Below are 19,936 nucleotides of genomic sequence, written 5' to 3'. Positions count from 1 at the left end.
CAGCCACCTGTAAACAGCAGAACCAAAGCAGAAATACAACTATAAGTTCAGAGATCGCCCCTCAAATGTTGTAGAGGATGTAGCCTGAGCCAAAACATGGGGCTCTTAGCGATAAGCTGTGCGTATTTACGGAAGGGGGCGGGATGACGGGGACGGAGGAAGAGTGTGTGCAGACACGGCGTGGGATTAGAGCGGACGGGTACTCTGGGAACAGACTGTAAAGAGCCTCGGATTTGCGGCTTAAAAGTGCAAACATTCTAAGGCGATGGGGAGAGCCAGCACAGGTTTCTGAAAAGAAAAAAAAATCACACGAGGTGACTGGCGCTTCAGAAAGAGGAAGCTGGGCAAGAAGGTAACAGACGGCATGGAGAAAGAGCGGAGGCAGGAAGGGCCGTCAGTAAAGTGTACCTAACACAATGAGGGCTTAAACTAGGACGGTGGCCATGAGAACGGATAAAAACTACCGCTACTGTGTGTCTAGAACTTTACGGTGTATAATAAAAACCTCCTCCTATCCTCTGTGCAGGCAGAGCAGCCGCAACCCATGCCCTGACCTTCCGCCAGGCACTCCCACTCCTGCAGGACTCCAGCCGCGCCCTCGAACTGTGCTGCCAGCCTAGCGAGGGCGCCTCGAATACAGAACACCCAACGGGCCTGCCCTCTTGCATAAAATTCAGCATTCTGCTTAAGAATCACTTCCATTTCAGGAACTTCTCCACAGAATTCCTCTAGCAGTGATTCCAGATCTTATTTTTCTCCTCAAATGTCCCGTTTCTTCTCCTTATATTCTTTATGTCTTTCCAAATGACTTAAATAAATTCTTTGACTGTAAATACATGCCCAATAGAGACTGCTGAGAAAGCACGGGAAGTAGAGAAACTAAAACAACAATCTGCTAACATTTTGATTGCCTTCATCTTTCCGTTGTAAAAAAACATTCACTGAAATCACTGTGCACAAGATTCACTGTCTTCTTTTTATTATACCATGAGCATCCTAGGTATTTCACTCTCTGAAAACATTTACTAGCTGCATATGCATGTGCCATAATTTAATCACGCTCCGACTTGTTGGTCATTTAGACATCTCCAACTTTTTGCTAGCATAAACGGCAATTCAGTGAACATCCTGGAACATAAACCTTTACTCCGATTTTATTATTTATCTTAATACAGAAGGTATTATGGTCAAAAGGTTTAAACCTGAGACTTTAACAGCATCTTCTGTTATTTGTTTTAATAAAAGCAGGCCTATTTACTAAAGAAAATTTTAGAAATACAGAGAAGTATTAAGGAATCAAATAAAAATGACCTAAAATCCTACCACCTAGAGATGACTACTAGTAATAATTTAGCATTTTTTCCCAAAGATTTTATTTTTAAGTAATCTCTACACCTAATGTGGGGCTTGAACTCACAACCCCCAGATCAAGAGTCATATGTTCTACCGACTAAGTCAGCCACGTACCCCTATCTGGTGATTTCTTTCTGATAGGTTTTTAAAGGTAGAATTATTAATGGTAGAATCAGCAAGTAAAATGTATTTTATCTATATGTATATATCTCTATAGATATCTACACCTAGAGAGAGATTTAGATCCTCTAAATCACCATATATTTATATCTCCATATAAACATATATAAAACTTTATTATGGCCATTTCAAACATACACTGAAACAGAATAATGTAATAAATGGTATAACAAACCCATACATACATCACCTGCTTTAATGATTATCAGTATCTTACTCATGTTGTTTTAGCACTCTCCCACTTTTAAGTTTTGTTTATTTTTGCTGGAACACTTAAAGCAAGACCTAAACACTGTTGTTACCAGTAAATGCTCATGGGCTTTATGTATTTCCAACTAATAAGCGCTCTTTTAAATATAACTACCATGCCATTATCACACCTAAAAAATATCATTCGTATCATCTAATGTCTAATCCATATTCAAATATCCTGGTTATCTAAAAATGTCATTTTAAAGCTGGACTGCTGTGAAAACTTGTAAGCCTTTTGATATTTATTACATTGACTATATACCAGATAACTGTGTTAATTATCTGAGATAACAAAATAAGACACTTCTTACCTTCTTATAATCTAGTCTCAGTATTTAAAAGCCAGAAGGAACCTTTTACAATATATCAGATTATGTCATATTCTCTGTTCAAAGACCCTTCACCGGCTTCCATCTTTCTCAGAGTAAAAGGCACAGTCTTTGCATTGGCTTGCAAATCGACTGCCCCTCCACACCTCTTGTGACTTCATTTTTTCTTTTCTTTTAATTAAAAAATACATTTTTTAATGTCTATTTTTGAGAGAGATAGAGAGACAGAGTGTGAGCTGGGGAGGGGCAGAGAGAGAGGGAGACACAGAATCCAAAGCAGACTCCAGGCTCTGAGCTGTCAGCACAGAGTGCGATGCGGGGCTCGAACTCACCAAGCTCGAGATCATGACCTGAGCTGAAGTCAGCCCATTCAACCAACTGAGCCACCCAGGCACCCCTGTGACTTCATTTTCTACTACCTTCCCCCCTCGCTCACTAGCTCTGGCTACTCAGGCCTCAATGCTCTTGATGGTTTTTTTTTGTTTTTTTTTGGCTTTTTAAGTTTTTATTTTAATTCCAGTTAGTTAACATACCGTGTTATATTAGTTTCAGGTGTACAATAATTCAACAGTTCCATACATCACTCGGTGCTCATCACAACAAGTGACTCCTTTATCCCCATCACCTATTTCACCCATCCCCCATCCCCCCAACAATGCTGTTTCTGGAACACACCAGAACTCATTTGCCATTCCCTCTACCTGGAATACAAGACAGCCACATGATCACTCCCTCACTTCTTTCAGATTCTGCTCAAATGACCACCTCTGGGTGAAGCTTTGCTCACCCACCTTATTTATTCCCTGTTACCTCACTTTATCTGCTTTATTTTCATCTATGAAACTTACCACTTTCTAATAATCACAAAACTATGTATTTTGTTTCTCTGTCTCCCACCACTAAAATTTAAGCTTCACAAAAGATATTTTTGTCTCTTTTGCTCACTACTATATATCCTCGATTTCCTACAACACTGATTAATACACAGTAAGCCCTCAATAAATATTTATGGACTAAATGAAGACACAGTGCTAGACCTTACAATGACAATCAGTGGAGCATAATGGTTAACAGCATAAGTTTTTCCCAAGACAGGTCAGAGATGGGTTCTAATTCTGACGCGATATACCACCTGTGTGAAACCGGTGAGTTGCTTAACATCTCTCAGCCTTCCTCATCTGTAAAACAGGACTCTTAACAGTACCTCACAACAGTACCAGGGCTATTGTGAGGTTAAACGAGATAAGATATCAACTGCACTTAGCAAAGTACATGGCACAGAATAAGGGCTCATAAAATGTTAGCTGTTGTTACATAAATTGATGTATTATATAGTGAGTGCCTTTAAAAGAAATATGAGCAAGGTATCATGAGGACAGTGAGGGAGTATATGAATAATTATGCACTGGGCAAAGCAAGAAATCCTCAAGCGAGGAGACTTGACTCTTAAACGAATTGGCCAGGCAAAGGCGAATAGTAAATATACGCGATCAACAAAGGGTTTGACATTTTTGTTGGGGCAACAATGCACAACCGAGTGAGTTCAGAACATAAGGTTTGCGAGAGGGAAGGGTGAAAAATAACAATGACAGCTGAGGTCAGGCTGATCTCTGAAAGACTGAGCCAAGCTAAGGAATTTGGACTTAAATCTGTAGGAAAAAAAGAGAGAACTAAAAGCAGTACTTAAACAGGAAAGGAACATGATCAGATGTGTTTTATAGGAAAGTAATTCTGTTAGCAATGAGGATGAAAGACTGGAATCTGGGAGAATAACTATCACGGTCCAAGTAAGAGATAAAGGCCCAGATTATAACAGTGGAAATGAAAGGAATGGCCAGATTCCAAAGACATTTCTGAGATCAAGTGGGCGGGATTTGATGAATGAGCAAACGTTGAAGGGAGAGAAGACTAAACAGTGAACACAGTTTCTAACTCGGGGAAGATACGGGTGTTAATTAACTGACATCAAGTACACTATCAAAGGAGGGGCTATCTAGGGAAAATGATACTTAATTCTGCTTTGGACATATATTATCACCATTGATACCGTTTTTTTGCCACACAGAGCTCCTTGACAGGAACTGTCCATGGCTCCTTTATATTTTCAGTGCCTAACACACTGTAGAAAGGTAATAATTGTTGTTGACTGAACCAAAGCTAAACCAATGCATATTTTTAATAAAATGCTATACATGTACAATTTCACAAAAATTACCTCTCACCCCCCCTTAATCCAAGTTTTATGTCCAAATAATCTTGAAGGAGATCAGATTGTGTGACCTCAAATATTCCCTTTGCATAAAGATTATTTTGAGCTGAAGGCAACTGAAAAGAAACAGACACAAGAAAAGGTATCTGCTCTCCCCGCTTCTACCTGAAAGCAGAGCATGAAATTCTCTTTGTGAAGGTACCTCCCCTTCACCTCTTCTTTGCCAGGAATGGGAGAATAAAGCTTACCTCTGGAGACAGTACTAAATAATCTTCATCTTCCATTAGTTTCCCCCAAGATTTTCACCTGGTCACAATTTACTATACCTAAAGCCCAACCCCTCACCTCCTTTGTGTTGTCACTTCTCCACAAACTTACTGCTTTTGTCAAAATGATGTATGAGCCCCTGGGTCTAACTGCTTCTTTAGGTATTCACTATTCTTCTATGAGGGCCTCCATATGCATGTATAATAAACTGTTTCTCCTAAGAATCTGTCTTTTGTCAGGTTATTCACGGATCCTAGCTGCAAAACCCTGGCTGCAGAACCTCAGAGAGTAGAGTGAATTTTTTCCTCCCCTACAATCTCTGAAAGATTCAAAGCAGCAGTTAAATGCTAGAACACCCATACTAATGTTCCACTAATCAAGCACACCAAACATAGATTTAACCCAAGAAAAGCACCAATTTCTAAGTAAACTGCATAGTTACAACACCTAGTGTCAAGGAGAAATTTTACAAAATCTCTAGCATAATGGAGCAAATGAGGCATGCCTTCTTCCTTTCTTCCTTACTTCAGCTGAGCTACTTTTGAAAATCAACAGGAATGGAGAGCATAAGAGGCAGAATTCTAGGCATGGCATGACCAATGAGCAGGTCCGTGACCTTGGGTGTGCTGGTCTGTATGCCCAACTGTACAATAGGTACTTTTAGGTATTCTATTTTACATGAATGCTAACGAAAATGAGGATGCAGGTGGAAAAATAAATATATCACTATCATGAGAAAAGAGGAAAGAACACACACATTAGGAAAATAAATAAATGAATAAGCTACGCCGTGTATACTGCCCCTCACTGCAGCTAACGCTAGGTTCAAAGATAATAGCAGATACCACACTCCAAAGGCATGTGAAGTAGAGGATCCTTCTAACGGTCTCCAAATAGAATGACCAAAGTGAAGGAGCACCAATCTTTTCCTGAAGACAACAGATACAAATGCTACTCCACTACCACAGGAAAAAAGCACAGTACTCCAGGGGTCACTACTTTGGTGTCAAAGAAATACTACACTCCTTATTTAAAAGGACTGTTTTCAAACAAGATTGGGAGTTACTTAGGTCTTTTGGGGGATGGGGTGCGGTGGATGGACATAGTTAAGGAAGTCTATCAGTAGGGTTGTTGAAATAAGCATAACACAAGACGGTGCAAATAGTTCCCGTTTTTAGTGGTCGTCAATGTCTGGAAACCTTATGGGGAATTAAACTAATAAAAGCAAACCCTTTTCCCTAAAGCAAAGTGGTTAAAATTTGTACCGCTACATTAGTCAGGGAAAGCTTCATGAAGGAAGTAGGCCTTGAAGACTGGGCAAGCTTTGAATAGAAAGAAGGGAGCACCGCAGGCATCCAGATAAAGGAGGACAGGAACGAAGCACAGAAGCAGGAATCCAACACCGATTCGGGCCCACCACAGTAAGGCACCAGGTCAGGTTCCAAGGACACTAAAATCCGGGAAGTACGCTTTTTTGCCTTAAATCAGCCTAGAGTCTAACCAGTGAGACAAACTGGTAAGTAATAACAGTGTCAAAGGACCTGTAATGTTCTGTCAGAACACAAATCAGGGACAATTTTGCCTGCTTGATTCAAGGAAGATAATAAGAGAAGAAAATAAGAGATTTGAACTGAATCCTTGTGTGTGTGTGTGTGTGTGAACTGAATCCCGAAGGATGAGCTGGGCTCAGCCCCGTGAGGAAAGGGGGCAGGGAGGGCGCTGTCGGCAAAGCAGACCCCAAAGACGAAGGCACGGGAGTGACAGATACCGTAGGGTAAGGACAGACCTACGTTCGGTATGGCAAGTAGGATACATAGGCACCAGGGAATTAGAGCGGAGTTAAAAAGGTAAGATGAGGCAAGATCAGGAAGGACCTTATCCTGCAGGTGACAAGGAGCCACTGGAAGGTTTTAAACCACAAAATGGCATCAGATCTATTATTTTGACAAAAAGCTGGGGACAGCAGAGAAAATGAACTGGGTACAGACCAGAAAAGCAATTAGGAGGCTACAGCAAACATTTAAATGGGTATTCAGGACCTAGATAACATGAGTGACAACGGGGAACGAGGGGACGGATTCCATGGGCATTTGTAGGTGGAGGAAGAGTGGATAGAAATTTATAACTAATTTTGGGGCGCCTGGGTGGCGCAGTCGGTTAAGCGTCCGACTTCAGCCAGGTCACGATCTCGCGGTCCGTGAGTTCGAGCCCCGCGTCAGGCTCTGGGCTGATGGCTCGGAGCCTGAAGCCTGTTTCCGATTCTGTGTCTCCCTCTCTCTCTGCCCCTCCCCCGTTCATGCTCTGTCTCTCTCTGTCCCAAAAAAAAAAAAAACAAAAAAACAAAAAAAACGTTGAAAAAAAAAAAAAGAAATTTATAACTAATTTCATATGTGGGTAAGGAAAAAAATAAGTAATGGAGTATTTTCTGACTGAGTTAGAAAAGGAACTTATGGATGGTAATGCCATTAAAGAAGGCTCACAAAGGGCACCTGTGTGGCTCAGTTGGTTAACTGATTTTGACTCAGGTCATGATCTCACAGTTCGTGGGTTCGAGCCCCATGTTGGGCTCAGTGCTGACAGTGCAGAGCCTGCTTGGGATTCTTTCTCTCTGTCCCTCCCCTGCTTGCTCTCTCTCTCTCAAAAATAAATAAATAAACTTAAAAAAAAAAAGATGAAAAACTGAAAAAAAAAAAAAGGCGGCTCAAAAGAGAGAGGCAGGGTTGTGGGTAGGTAATACAAATATTTCCATAAGTGACCATTCAACACCTAGCCAGTTATCCAATCCAGACAGCTGACACTCATCCTCGGCTACCATCTGCCTCCCCACCTAGTCGGTCACCTAGTGCCAGAGGTCCGACTTCTTTCACATCTCTCAAATTCAGCTCATCTTTACGGTTTCTAGACCCACTGCTTCATAATCGAAGTACTGTTTCTCTCCTGGGTTGGTAACCTCTTAGGTGGTCTCCCTGTCTCTAGCCTGGAGCCCCGATCTAATCAATCCTTTCCAGCGCTACCAGAATGCTCTTTCTGAAACAAAAATCTCAACATTAAAAAAAAATTTTTCAGTGTTTATTTTTGAGAGACAGAGAGCAAGCGAGCGAGAATGGGGGAGGGGCAGAGAGAGGGGAGACACGGAATGTGAAGCAGGCTCCAGGTTCTGAGCTGTCGGCACAGAGCCCGATGTGGGGCTTGAACTCATGAGTTGTGAGATCTTGACCTGAGCCGAAGTCAGATGCTTAACTGACCGAGCCACCCAGGTGCCGCAAAAATCTGAACATTTTAATTAAGCTCCTGATCGAAATCCTTCAAACCCCTGTTCCCCCAGCAGCCTGCAGGACAAAGTCCAAATGTCTTAACACACAAAAGGTCATGTAAAATCCTAACCCTGCCCGCCTCTCCTCCAACTCTCACACAGGCCCAGTCTGCTGTAGCCGCTTGGAATTGTGGTAGCACCGTTCACGTGCCATGCTGTTGTGGCCTCCAGGCCTTGGCACTCGCTATTCGCTCTGATGAACCCCTTCCTTCCTTCTCTCACACAGTTAACTCCTGGCTCACTCACAAAGCCTCCAGAAAGCTTTTCCTCACGCGCTGATTCATAAGGATACCTCCTATACTTGTGTGGTACCCTCTGAAGAGTATTCCCATCCGATACTAGAACTGTGGGTATATACTATTTCACTAGTCACCATAGCCCTTGAGGCCAAAGACTAGGTCTCACTGGATTTGCAGAATCTAGCAGTATCTGGCACACGTAACAAGCAGTCAAAGAACATTTGTTGAGGGACTTCAGTTTGAGACCTATTCATTGATGTGCGTGGTGAATATGCTGATGGAGAGATTCTCTATATATTGTGGGTTTTTTTTAACCTTTATTTTTGAGAGAGAGAGAGACAAGAGTGCGAGCAGGGGAGGAACAGAGAGAGAGGGAGACACAGAATCCCAAGCAGGCTCCAGGCTCTGAGCTGTCAGCACAGAGCCTGATGCAGGGCTTGAACTCACAACGTGAGATCATGACCTGAGCCGAAGTCGGACGCTTAACCGACTGAGCCACCCAGGCACCCCAAGACTCTCTATATATTGTTATGTGAAAAGGGCAGCATGCCCAATAAGATCTCATCCTTGTTTAAAAACCATACAGCTATGAAAAGGAAACAGGAATTATGAAGGTAAAGCCAGTTCAGGACTGGAGGCAATGAATGAATATGTCAAATGAGGATGGCCAAGGACACACCCCTGAGAAACAGCAACATTTAAGTGGGAGGAAGAGGAAGAGACAGCATGCATATAGGAAGAGAACGAGGGAAAACAGAACCATAGAAAGCTGAGAAGAGTAAGTTTAGAGTGGGGAATAGTGTCAAACACTACAGAGCCAATGAGACCCCAGGAAAATACTGCTGAGCAGGTGGACATTTTAGGTTCTTTGTATCATTCCTGTGTAGATCAATACACACGAAGCACAGGGAAGAGCTCAGAATAATAATCCTTCCATTCTGCTTTTTAGGTTTAAAATTGGTTATATTTGACCTTCCAGCTCTGAGACCAAATGAAAATCAAGATATTTTAAAGTACCTGAAAGTGTGATAAAGCATTTATTAAACCAAAAAGGTAGAAAAATCTAAATAGTTTAGTATCTTTTTTTCTTTTCTTAATCACCCCTTACTCAGTATCCATTATTTTTTTAAATTCTAACATGGATTTGAGGGGAGGGGATTTTGTTTTATTTAAGTTAACATTGGTAGTTTGGTAGCTTGAGTAGTATCATTCACTGTATGACAACTTTTAAATATCACAAATTTTCATTTACTAATTCTAATAGAAAAAACTTTTGTTTCTAACATATCTTAATTTTAAATTAAGTGCTTTCATAAACTACAATTTCTAATAGACGATAAGGTACTTCATGGGAAACAAATCAAATTATATTAGTAACTATTAAATAAAGAACATACCCCTGTATCTGTATCAGACTTTGATGAATTCAGACTTTCCTGAGAAGGTGATGGAGACACACGTCCTGAAAACAACATAATTATAAAAAGGCATATGTATACACACACACACACACACACACACACACACACAACATCAATCAGAAATAATGACATAGTAACACCTAATTAATAGTTGTAGAATGTAACATTCTGAAAAAACACATTTTTTAAAAATAGGCTCCATGCCTAATGTGGGGCTCGAACTCTCGACCCTGAGATCAAGAGTTGCAGGCTCTACTGACTGAGCCAGCCAGGTGCTCTGAGAAAATACATTTTCAAAATAAATGAAGCGTTGACTCGTTAGACACCAAAATATTGTTTTTATCACTTTTAATCAAAAAATCTTTATAAGCCATAGTCCCAATTTAATAAAATACTGTTAAATCCTCATTATTCGTAGAGAATACAAAGATGAACAATAAAGGGGCACAAAGGGTCTAGGTTAGTAGAAGTCTTGAGGGCCACTTAGTCTTTCTGTTCCAGGCAGGGCAATAAAAGAAATGTATCGTAAACATAGTTCAACTTTTTGCCAACCCGTTATCATCTTCAATTATGTATCATAACATAATGCAAGCAATACCCACAGGGCTACGAAAGTGTACAGGGCCTCGTTTGCCAGTTTAGTGGATCTCCCTGGGTTTCTATGTTCCTCAAATTGGTGCTTCAAATATACTCTATACTCCAGCCCATGGCCACTGATTCTCCTTTCTCCCATCCCTCAATTTCTTGTTTCAGCCTTAGTTGACTGGGGAAGGGACAGGTTTGTGGAGAAAATGTATTGGAGTTATGTAATTATGAGAAAAGAATCCCATAAACATAAAGCTTCTATTTACATCGATTCTACATACGTTCCTGATAAGTTACCAATATACAGAAAGATTTCACAGTTGTAATCATTATGTACATACATCACTCTCTGAAGTTTCTCTTTTCCATTTAACTTTTCATATACCCTTCGATGTACGACAAATCACATTTGCTTTTCATGGCTATGTCTCCTTTATCTTTATTATTGGATGGATATTATTATTCTCTTTCTTTTTCTAGAGTTATCAGGTCTTTCATTTTAATCCAGGATAGAACTAAAGGTTGCCAGGGGACACCAAGTAACCTTGTTCCCAATGGTTGATGAAATAAACCCTGCGCTACGCCTCAAAAGGGATCAAGTCAAAAACTTCGTGGTAGCGTTTTTCAGGGGATTTAGATGATTTTTTGGTGTTGACTTCTGTCTACTTTTGGGTTTGTGGCTATTATGAAAAGTAGTGATTGCTGCAAATGGTTGCCAGATAGAAGAGCATTATACCTAAAATGTAAAAATACCAGATGTCTCTAGAGTTTTAAAGCCCACAAATAAGTGAAAAATACCTTCAGTATTGTATTTCATTCGCATATTGTTGAAATAGTCAAAAGCATTTTTTAAGGCCCATATTCTCACTACATTGTCTTGTCCAGCTGAGGCAAGTAATCGGCCACAGTGAGAAAATTTCATGGTCCAAACGGCTCCCTATGAAAAGAAAGGAAGGCTCAAAGTTATTACTTTAAAAGTTGAAACGTTATTTTCTTTCAGATTTTATTATTTTTTTTAAGTTTATTTATTTTGGGGGGGGGGCAGAGAGAAGAGGGAGACAGAGAATCCCAAGCAGGCTCCACATAGTCAGCACACAGCCAGATGTGGGGCTCAATCCCACGACCTGATCATGGGTCTCACTCATTCATGGAGTGAGATCACGACCTGAGCCAAAACGAAGAGTTGGACACTTAACCGACTGAGACACCCAGGCACCCCTCAGGTTTTATTTTTAAGTAATCTCTACACCCAACATAGGGCTTGAACTTACAAACCTGAGATCAAGTTGCATGCTCTACTGACTGAGCCATCCACATGCCCCTAAGAGCTGAAACATTATTTTTAAGCCAAAGTAAGGAATTATGCTAAATTATACATACTAAGGTAAGGCTCACATTACTAACACCACTTAAGGCCAATAGTCCAATGATGCTACAACAGCACAAAGAGGAACTTTTAGGAGAAAGGCGGGATAAAAGAGTAATTTACCATAACCTAAACTAACAACTTCAAAGCCCCAAGCCATATCCACATATTAATGGAAATGGAGTTGTGAGGTGGCCACGAATCACTGTAAAAACAAATCCTGGGACGCCTGGGTAGCTCAGTAGGTTAAGCGTCTGACTCTTGATTTTGGCTCAGGTCATGATCTCATGGTTCATAAGATCGAGCCCCATGTTGGGCTCTGGGCTCTCAGCGTGGACCCCATGTGGGATATTCTTTCTCTCTCGAAATAAATAAATAAACATTAAAAAAAACCCACAGGTCTTAGTTTGGGATCTCAGTCTCCTAGCTGAACATAAGGGGGAAGTGGGATCGGAAGAGGCAGAGCCCTCAGGCTAGCACTAGCACTCCTGCTCAAGGCTGAGGGAAATGTAAGGGCCACCTTAGCAGGGACCCTCATGGCACTGGGCATTTATAAGTATTGGAATGCTGTGGTCTCATTCCTGTTTTTTTCCCCCCAGAAACAAGGTTTCAGAGAATATGGCTAGAATTCCCTGATACTGCTAACAATAGTGGAGTGTGGGTGTGTGTGTATGTGTTTGTGTGTTGGGGGGTGGTTAACGAATATAAACCCTTAAATTGGAAAAGCCAAACGCTATTACAAGAAATACTGTTATGTCTACTATTACAACACATACCTATGCAGAACAAAAAGATTATCTAAGTTATGGGGTGCCTGGCTGACTCAGTTGGGAGAGCATGCGACGCTTGGTCTCAGGATCGTGAGTCACAGCCCCGTGTTGGATATAAAGATCACTTAATAATAAATAAACTTAAAAAAAAAAATACTCCTCCCTTAAAAAAAAAAAAAAGATTTTCCAAGTTAGAGGCAACAGCTCATTTACTGGAATAACACTGATTTCCACAAAATTCAAGTATATTAAAAAATTTGTAAAAAAAAAAAAATTTGTTACTTGGAACCTACTACAATGAGATTTTACTTAAAACTGGAAGTAATGAAAGCGAATTAAAACAGTACAAAAAAATTCATCAGTTCCTTAAGGACATGACTATAATCAAGTCAAACATTTCATATGTAGATTATAAGCACCAAAGTTTAAATTCCAATCTGGCTGCCATCTGATGGTTTATGGTTCCAATTAAGCCAAATTTTAGATTTAAAATCTAAATAGATACATAGATTCCCTGATCAAGGAGACATAGCATCATCTGTCCAATTCTGAGTTCAGTACCACCTTCCCTGTGTTCCTAGCATTTTTAAGGGGTAACTGCAATATCATTGGTACATTTTAACTCTTATAGAAAACTTGTACCTCTCTCTCCTGGTTTTAGCCACCATCTTACAAAATACATCGAACTACTGAAATATTTGTTAATTATTTAAAATATACCCAGGGAACATTTTAAATGTCTTCCAAAGTGTGATAGACCACCTGGTAAATCTAACTCTTTCAAATTTGGTACCTTTACATAGCTTTATTAAAGATACGAGCTTAGAGTTGACTTATTCAATAACGTTCCCTTCTTGAACAGTAATTTGGAGAGAGACTCTGAAGTCATCAAATCATGTTAATATCAATTTATTCTTCTTGAGTCAGTTTAGAAAAATTACATATATAACAAGAGATTGCCTTTATAGAAGCCAAAGTACTCCTCTCAATGAAAACAGAATCGTGAAAAATATAAACGTTTCTTACCATATGCTCACCACTAAGATCTTGCACCACTTTGATCTGATCAAAATCATAAGGTCCTTTGAAACCATGCGCTGCTTTGAATTTGACTGGTCTCGTGTATGGCATTCCTTCATCATCACTCGATGAAGGATCATCTTGATCAGTATGAAACACTGAACAGAAAAGCAATATAGAGATCATCACTAGCTAACATAGATATATAGCTACTATCATATTTTCATATTCATTGTTTACTAAGAAAATTCATTAAATGGGAAAGCAAAATCTATTACTAAATAGCATATTAGTCAAGAGCACGGAATCTGGTGCCAGATTGTCTAGGTCCAAATCCAGCTTTGTCATTTATCATCTGTATGACCACAGCTATAGCACTGGACCTTTTTGTGCCTCGGTTTTCTCATCTATAAAAGGGGGTAATAACAGTACGTACCTCTTAGGGCTTTTATGAAGATTAAATGAGTTAATATAGGTGAAAATGCTTAGAACACTGGCACAAAATAACTACTATGTTAGTGCTTATTAAATAAAGCAAATGAGTACAACAAAGGCACAGGAAGTTAAGATCTGTGCAATTAAGAAAATTTACCTAATTTTGAAAATGTTTACAAAAACTAAATAGCCTTGGGGCACCTGGGTAGCTCAGTCCGTTGAGCATCTGACTTCAGCTCAGGTAATTATCTCGCGGTTCATGAGTTCGAGCCCCGCATCGGGCTCTGTGCTGATAGCTCAGAGCCTGGAGCCTGCTTTGGATTCTGTGTCTCCCTCTCTCTGCCCCACCCCGCTCATGCCTCTGTCTCTCTTTCACTCTGTCTCAAAAGTAAATAAACATTAAAAAAAAAATTAAATAGCCTCACATAACTAGTTTACAACTGATTATTACAACTCTTCCAGGTTGCCACAAAGTATGTACAAATTCATGTTTAAGATGCACAAATTTCTTTTTCTTCCTGTTCATAAAATTAAGTGATAGATATCTAGAGTAACATGACTTACTGAAATGCTAAGGTGTTAGCTATAAAGGCTTATTACTTTCAACAAAATAGAATGTTTCTTATAAACTACAGGCTAAATTTGGACAATTACAAATCATTTAAATATTCAGTTGCAATGTTCTATTTCACTTACCTTCGTCTCTAACGCTTTTAACTTTATTTACAGCACGTTCACCATATTCCTCTGCAAGGTGCTTTGCTCTCTTTACTGATTTTCCTAAGAACTTCTTTAGTTGAGTCCTTACCAAAATTACAAAAACAACAAAATTATTTCTTATTAACTAACTGTAAAAATTCAACAATTCACAGATAATCTTATTAGCTGTGACAAGTATATATTTTGAAATAACTTCTTTTTAACGTAAATAGTAGGTCTTTGAGTTCCTCTATCCCTTGTCTATGGAATAAATATATAGAAGCCAATATGACTACAAAGAAAATACAGACACTTCTTCCCAACGTACAATATCATACTCTAAGAGTACTGGCTTTTCAATGGTGAATAATGAATTGGTGGGGATGGAGTGGGAGGAGAGTGTTTAAAGTGCATGAACTTGGGGCGCCTGGGTGGCTCAGTCAGTTAAGCGTCCGACTTCAGCTCAGGTCATGATCTCGCGGTCTGTGAGTTCGAGCCCCGTGTCGGGCTCTGTGCTGACAGCTCAGAGCCTGGAGCCTGTTTCAGATTCTGTGTCTCCCTCTCTCTGACCCTCCCCCATTCATGCTCTGTCTCTCTCTGTCTCAAAAACAAATAAACGTTAAAAAAAATTAAAAAAAAAATAAATAAAGTGCATGAACTTGAGATCCATCTGTAGATCATCTGATTTAGAGGGTCTGGGGTGAGGCCATGAATCTGCAATGAGAATTGCTTTGAGAAGACAGCTTTAAAGCATAATCCTTAAAAACACATTTTATCAATAAAAATAAGCTATAAAGAGGTATTTATTTACAGAATAGGATGTTTGGTACCCTCTGATGGCCCTTTATCTCTTCTCTTTCAGTATGGGTGTTTGAAAGCAATACAGTCAGGATGAGCTTTCCCAGGAGGTATTCCCAAACACAATGTAATGCAAGTATGCATCTCACACTTCCATAAATAGGACTTATTTATTGCTTTTTAAATAATCTTGGTCTCAAATTTCATACATTAAGATTATAAAAAACAAAGCACAGTACATAAATGATATCTAAAACCAAGGCAAAATTTACAGGAGTAAATTTTTACCAATTCATGGGAGCTCATGATATTAAGGACAGTATCTGAAAGACTTGCTAAGCTACATATACAAAGATGTCCACTACAGCATTATTAACAAAGTGTAGAAAGTAGAGATTTCTCACAAAAGCCCTCCTTGACTCTTTAGAGCAGGTTTTCCTGTTTTATACTCCCAGAGTACCCCATACATTTCTTTTACTGCAGTTACTACACAAATGTAGTTAGATTTATCTGTGTAATTATATTTAGTATCTATTTCCCTTATTTAACTGGAAGCTCTATGAGGGCAGAGACTAAGATTGTCTTCTTAACGATGGTGTCTGCAGCACTGAACCCCCATATCTGACTGATAAAAAGAATACAATAAATTTACTATTGGTACTGATATGAAGATATGTCCATTACAATTAGAGATTTTAAAAAAGCAAGCCAACAGGGGTGCTTGGCTGGCTCAGTCAGTAGTGCATCTCAGGGTCGTGAGTTCAAGCCCCACATTGGGCATGGAGCCTACTTAAAAAAAGGGGGGGGGACAAAAGAAGCAAGCCGACAAGCCATACGCACAGTATTATTTCCACTTTTGTGAGGGAAAACATTGTATGGAGAATACACCTAATTATTAACACAGATTATTTCTGGGGGTAAAAGTATGAAAGGCTTTCATTTTCCATTTTCCTCTATTTATTTTTTGAAATGTTTATTTATTTTGAGAGAGAGAACACAAGCAGGGAAGGGGCAGAGAGAAAGAGAGGAAGAGAGAGAATCCTAAGCAGGCTCCACACTGCCAGCACAAAGCCTGATGCGGGGCTCAATCTCACTAACTATGAGATTGTGACCTGAGCCAAAATCAGGCATTTAACAGACTGAGCCACCCAGGTGCTCCTTGCAATCAAAATATGACCTGACATTCTTTTTTTTTTTTTTTAATGTTTATTTTTGAGAGAGAGAGAGAGAGAGAGAGGCAGAGCACAAGCAGGGGAGGAACAGAGAGAGAGGGAGACACAGAATCCGAAGCAGGCTTCAGGCTCCGAGCTGTCAGCGCAGAGTCCTATGTCGGGCTCGAACCCATGAACCGTGAGATCATGACCTGAGCTGAAGTCGGACGCTTAACCGACTGAGCCACCCAGGCACCCCATGACCTGACATTCTTATGTGTCGACTTACCTGCTGTCACAGTTTGCTACTTCTATTTTGCCGGGAGCTCAGATGAACCAGATGACCAGATATTAAAAAATTATGTAAAAAGTAAGTACAGTGGCTTTGAATAAACCTAAGGAGCTTTTCTTTTGGAAAACTAATGAGCTTTGGGGCACTTCTCTCTCAAATAAATAAACATTTTTTAAAAATTAAAAAAAAAAAGAAAAAAGAAAAATAATGAGCTTAAATGAATGGAGTAAGTGACAGCTCTCCTGGATGTTTACCTATCTCCTTCATAATTCCTAATTTTCCTATTCCTGTTAGTTGCCATTGCTGACAACCAAGTTCCAGACACCTGAGCTTTCATCCTGTCCCTGCACTGTGGGTAAATCTTTTTGAAGAATTCTCAATGCTTTCTTTCCACACTAGGAAAAGATCAGACTAGAGTGGAGAATTTGCTTTGGACCATAGACTGAATTATTGTCAAATAAGTGACTGGTATATAATGAAGCAAAATCTACATGTCCACCATTGTCTTGACGTTTGCGAGGGAAACAGAGGGATGGCATGATCACAATCCTTTTGCAACATATGATTTAGTTATTTAGCCCCCATTTATCTCGTTTTTTAAAATTAGAAAACAATTTAAAATAAAATAAAGGGGAAATGTAAGTTACGTAGACCATAGGTGCCACTGAAATTGAGACAAGCAAATTTACTATGAACTGGAGAAGTTAGGAAAAATTGTGTTGGGTTTAGAAAAACAAATAGGATTTGAGAGCAACTTCAAGGACAATCATGTGCCTCTATGAACACTTCTCATATCTACTGTCAGAAAAATAATCCAGGCATGATGCAAAATTTACTGATCATTTAGTATTTCTCAGATACTATAGAAATGACCAATAATACAGCCCCAAGTAATTCGTCATCCATTGGCTGGGGGTAGGAAGTGGTGGTGGCAGACAGACATATACACTAGATGGGACATAGACTGAAAGCAGTAGGGCAGGGGCGCCCGGGTGGCTCTGTCGGTTAAGTGTCCGACCCTTGATTTCGGCTCAGGTCACGATCTCACAGTTTGTGGGATCGAGCCTGGTCAGGCTTTGCTCTGTCTGACAGGGAGGAGTCTGCTTGGGATTCTTTCTCTCCCTCTTTCTCTGTCCCTCCCCCCGCTCACGTGTACTCACTCACTCACTCACTCACTCAATAAATAAGCATGGCGATTCTCATAATTTTTAAATAAAAGCTTGGAATAAAGAAAAAGGATGCACTGTAACTCACGTTTTCTGTTTTAACCTTCCACCATCAGTATCTGTTGTTTGAGACTGCAACTTCTCTTCGTCATCTGACTGTGCTGCGTCATTACTACAAGAAGGGGAAGAAATCATTGTAAGAGAAGACATTTCCCCATCACCTCAAACGTCTTATGGATACTTACTATATACTCAGATACTCGGAATAAGAAAAAAAAAAAAGACTGTTAACATACTTTTTGTAAGTTTCATTTAAATGATGATCCTGAGAAGTTAGACTTGAGAGATCAAATAGAATCTTTAAGCATGGTATAATGTACAAAATGCAAGTGAAAGCAATTTAGGAACTTATGGAAAACCTACTACCAATGAGCCTTTTTGCTGGACAAAACCTGCTGCACAGAAATGACAAATTAACTTTCTCCTAACTCTTCAGGCACATCATGTATTACACTTTATTAAGATTTGCTTTCAAAATAATTATTCCTTCGATCTACATATACTGCACAGTAAAGTCAATCCCCTTACACTGAAGCCATTTTCTGACCTACAAAGATAATACAATTACTTTTAAAATCTGTGGCCCTTAAAGCAAGGTTTCAGAACACCAGGTGTTCATTCTGCATGGCTTTTTACCTTCAACATGTTTCAATAATGTCTCTAGTATTATATACATCATTTTAAAAGAGAAACCAAGGAGCGCCTGAGTGGTTCAGTCAGTTAAGCATCCAACTTGATTTTGGCTCAGGTCACGATCTCACAGTTAGTGAGTTCGAGCCCCGTGTCTGGCTCTGCACTGACAGCACAAAGCCTGCTTGGGATTGTGCGTCTCCTTCTCTCTCTGCCTCTCTCCTGCTGGCGCATGCGCTCTGTCTCTCTCAAAAATAAATAAATCAACATTTAAAAAAATACATAAGAGAAACCAAATACTATGAGATTTAAGATATATACTATTGTCTCTAAATAACTGCATGGTCTTAAGAGAGAACAATGTTGAAGAATACATACATCAACTAACTCTATTTTAATTCCAAATTAAAAAAAAGAAGATTGAATGAAACCACATTAGGGTCTGTTAGAGTTCATAAACAGAGAAATCTTCACCACTCCAAAATACTATGAATAAATAATAACAATAGCCCATACCTTACATATTCCTTAGTTCTTCTCATGATGTGCAGAGTGAGGGGATTGATACCTGTTGGCAGTTTCTCTTCTGCAAGACTCAAAGGGATTTCTTCGCCAGTATCCAGGTTTTTAATCATGACACTGGCTAAAATTTCCTGAGGTAACGAAGAACACCAAGAGGACCTATAATTTAATTATCTTTTTGAGTCTACGAAATCCTCAAACATTTAAGCTAAGGACTTTCTGGATACCTTCAGTACCGTGTACAATACTTTTCAACTTTTTCAGTGAGACACAATTCACACACTGCAAAACACACTCATTTAAAGTATATACAGTTCAATGATTTTGAGTAAAATCGGAGTTATGCAACCATCACCATTATTTAAGTTTAGAGCATTTCCACTACCTCAAAAAGAAACCCCATGCCCATTAGACAGCATACCTCATTCCCCTCTCCTCCCAGCCCCTGGAAACCACCAATCTGATTTTGTCTCCGTGGTTTGCCTATTCTGGACACTTCATATAAATCAAAACATACAGTACGTGGTCTTCCGTGACGGGCTTCTTTCACTTAGGACCATATTTTTAAGGTTCATCCACATTGCAGCATGTTTCAGAACTTCACTCTTTTTAATTGCCAAAAAGAAGTGCCACGTGCCCTTGTTCGGATGAGCACTGGGTGCTATATGTAGGGGATGAATCAATGACTGGATTCTCCTGAAATCATTATCACACTGGATGCTAACTGACTTGGATGTTAATTTTAAAAAAATTAAAAGAAAATAGTCCACATGGATAGGATATACCACATTTTATTTATCCATTCATGAGCGATGAACGTTTGTGTTGCTTCCACACTTTGGCTATTATGAATTTTGTGTGTGGACATAGGTTTTCATT

General features: G+C 39.6%; 1 protein-coding gene across 1 annotated transcript in view; it reads right to left on the bottom strand.

The window, feature by feature from the left end:
* Positions 1-19,936, bottom strand: part of WDR44 (WD repeat domain 44) — a 79,903-nt gene that overhangs the window by 16,039 nt on the left and 43,928 nt on the right. The window contains exons 7-12 of the mRNA XM_030304953.2: positions 19,052-19,188; positions 17,934-18,017; positions 14,436-14,542; positions 13,311-13,462; positions 10,947-11,085; positions 9,540-9,604 (exon numbers count right to left, since the gene is read on the bottom strand). Of these exons, the coding sequence (XP_030160813.1) occupies positions 9,540-9,604; positions 10,947-11,085; positions 13,311-13,462; positions 14,436-14,542; positions 17,934-18,017; positions 19,052-19,188 (684 nt within the window). The remainder of the gene's footprint in view (positions 1-9,539; positions 9,605-10,946; positions 11,086-13,310; positions 13,463-14,435; positions 14,543-17,933; positions 18,018-19,051; positions 19,189-19,936) is intronic.

Source organism: Lynx canadensis, chromosome X, assembly GCF_007474595.2.
Source record: "Lynx canadensis isolate LIC74 chromosome X, mLynCan4.pri.v2, whole genome shotgun sequence".
Classification (NCBI taxonomy): Eukaryota; Metazoa; Chordata; class Mammalia; order Carnivora; family Felidae; genus Lynx; species Lynx canadensis.
This window is presented reverse-complemented; position numbering and strand designations above follow the sequence as displayed.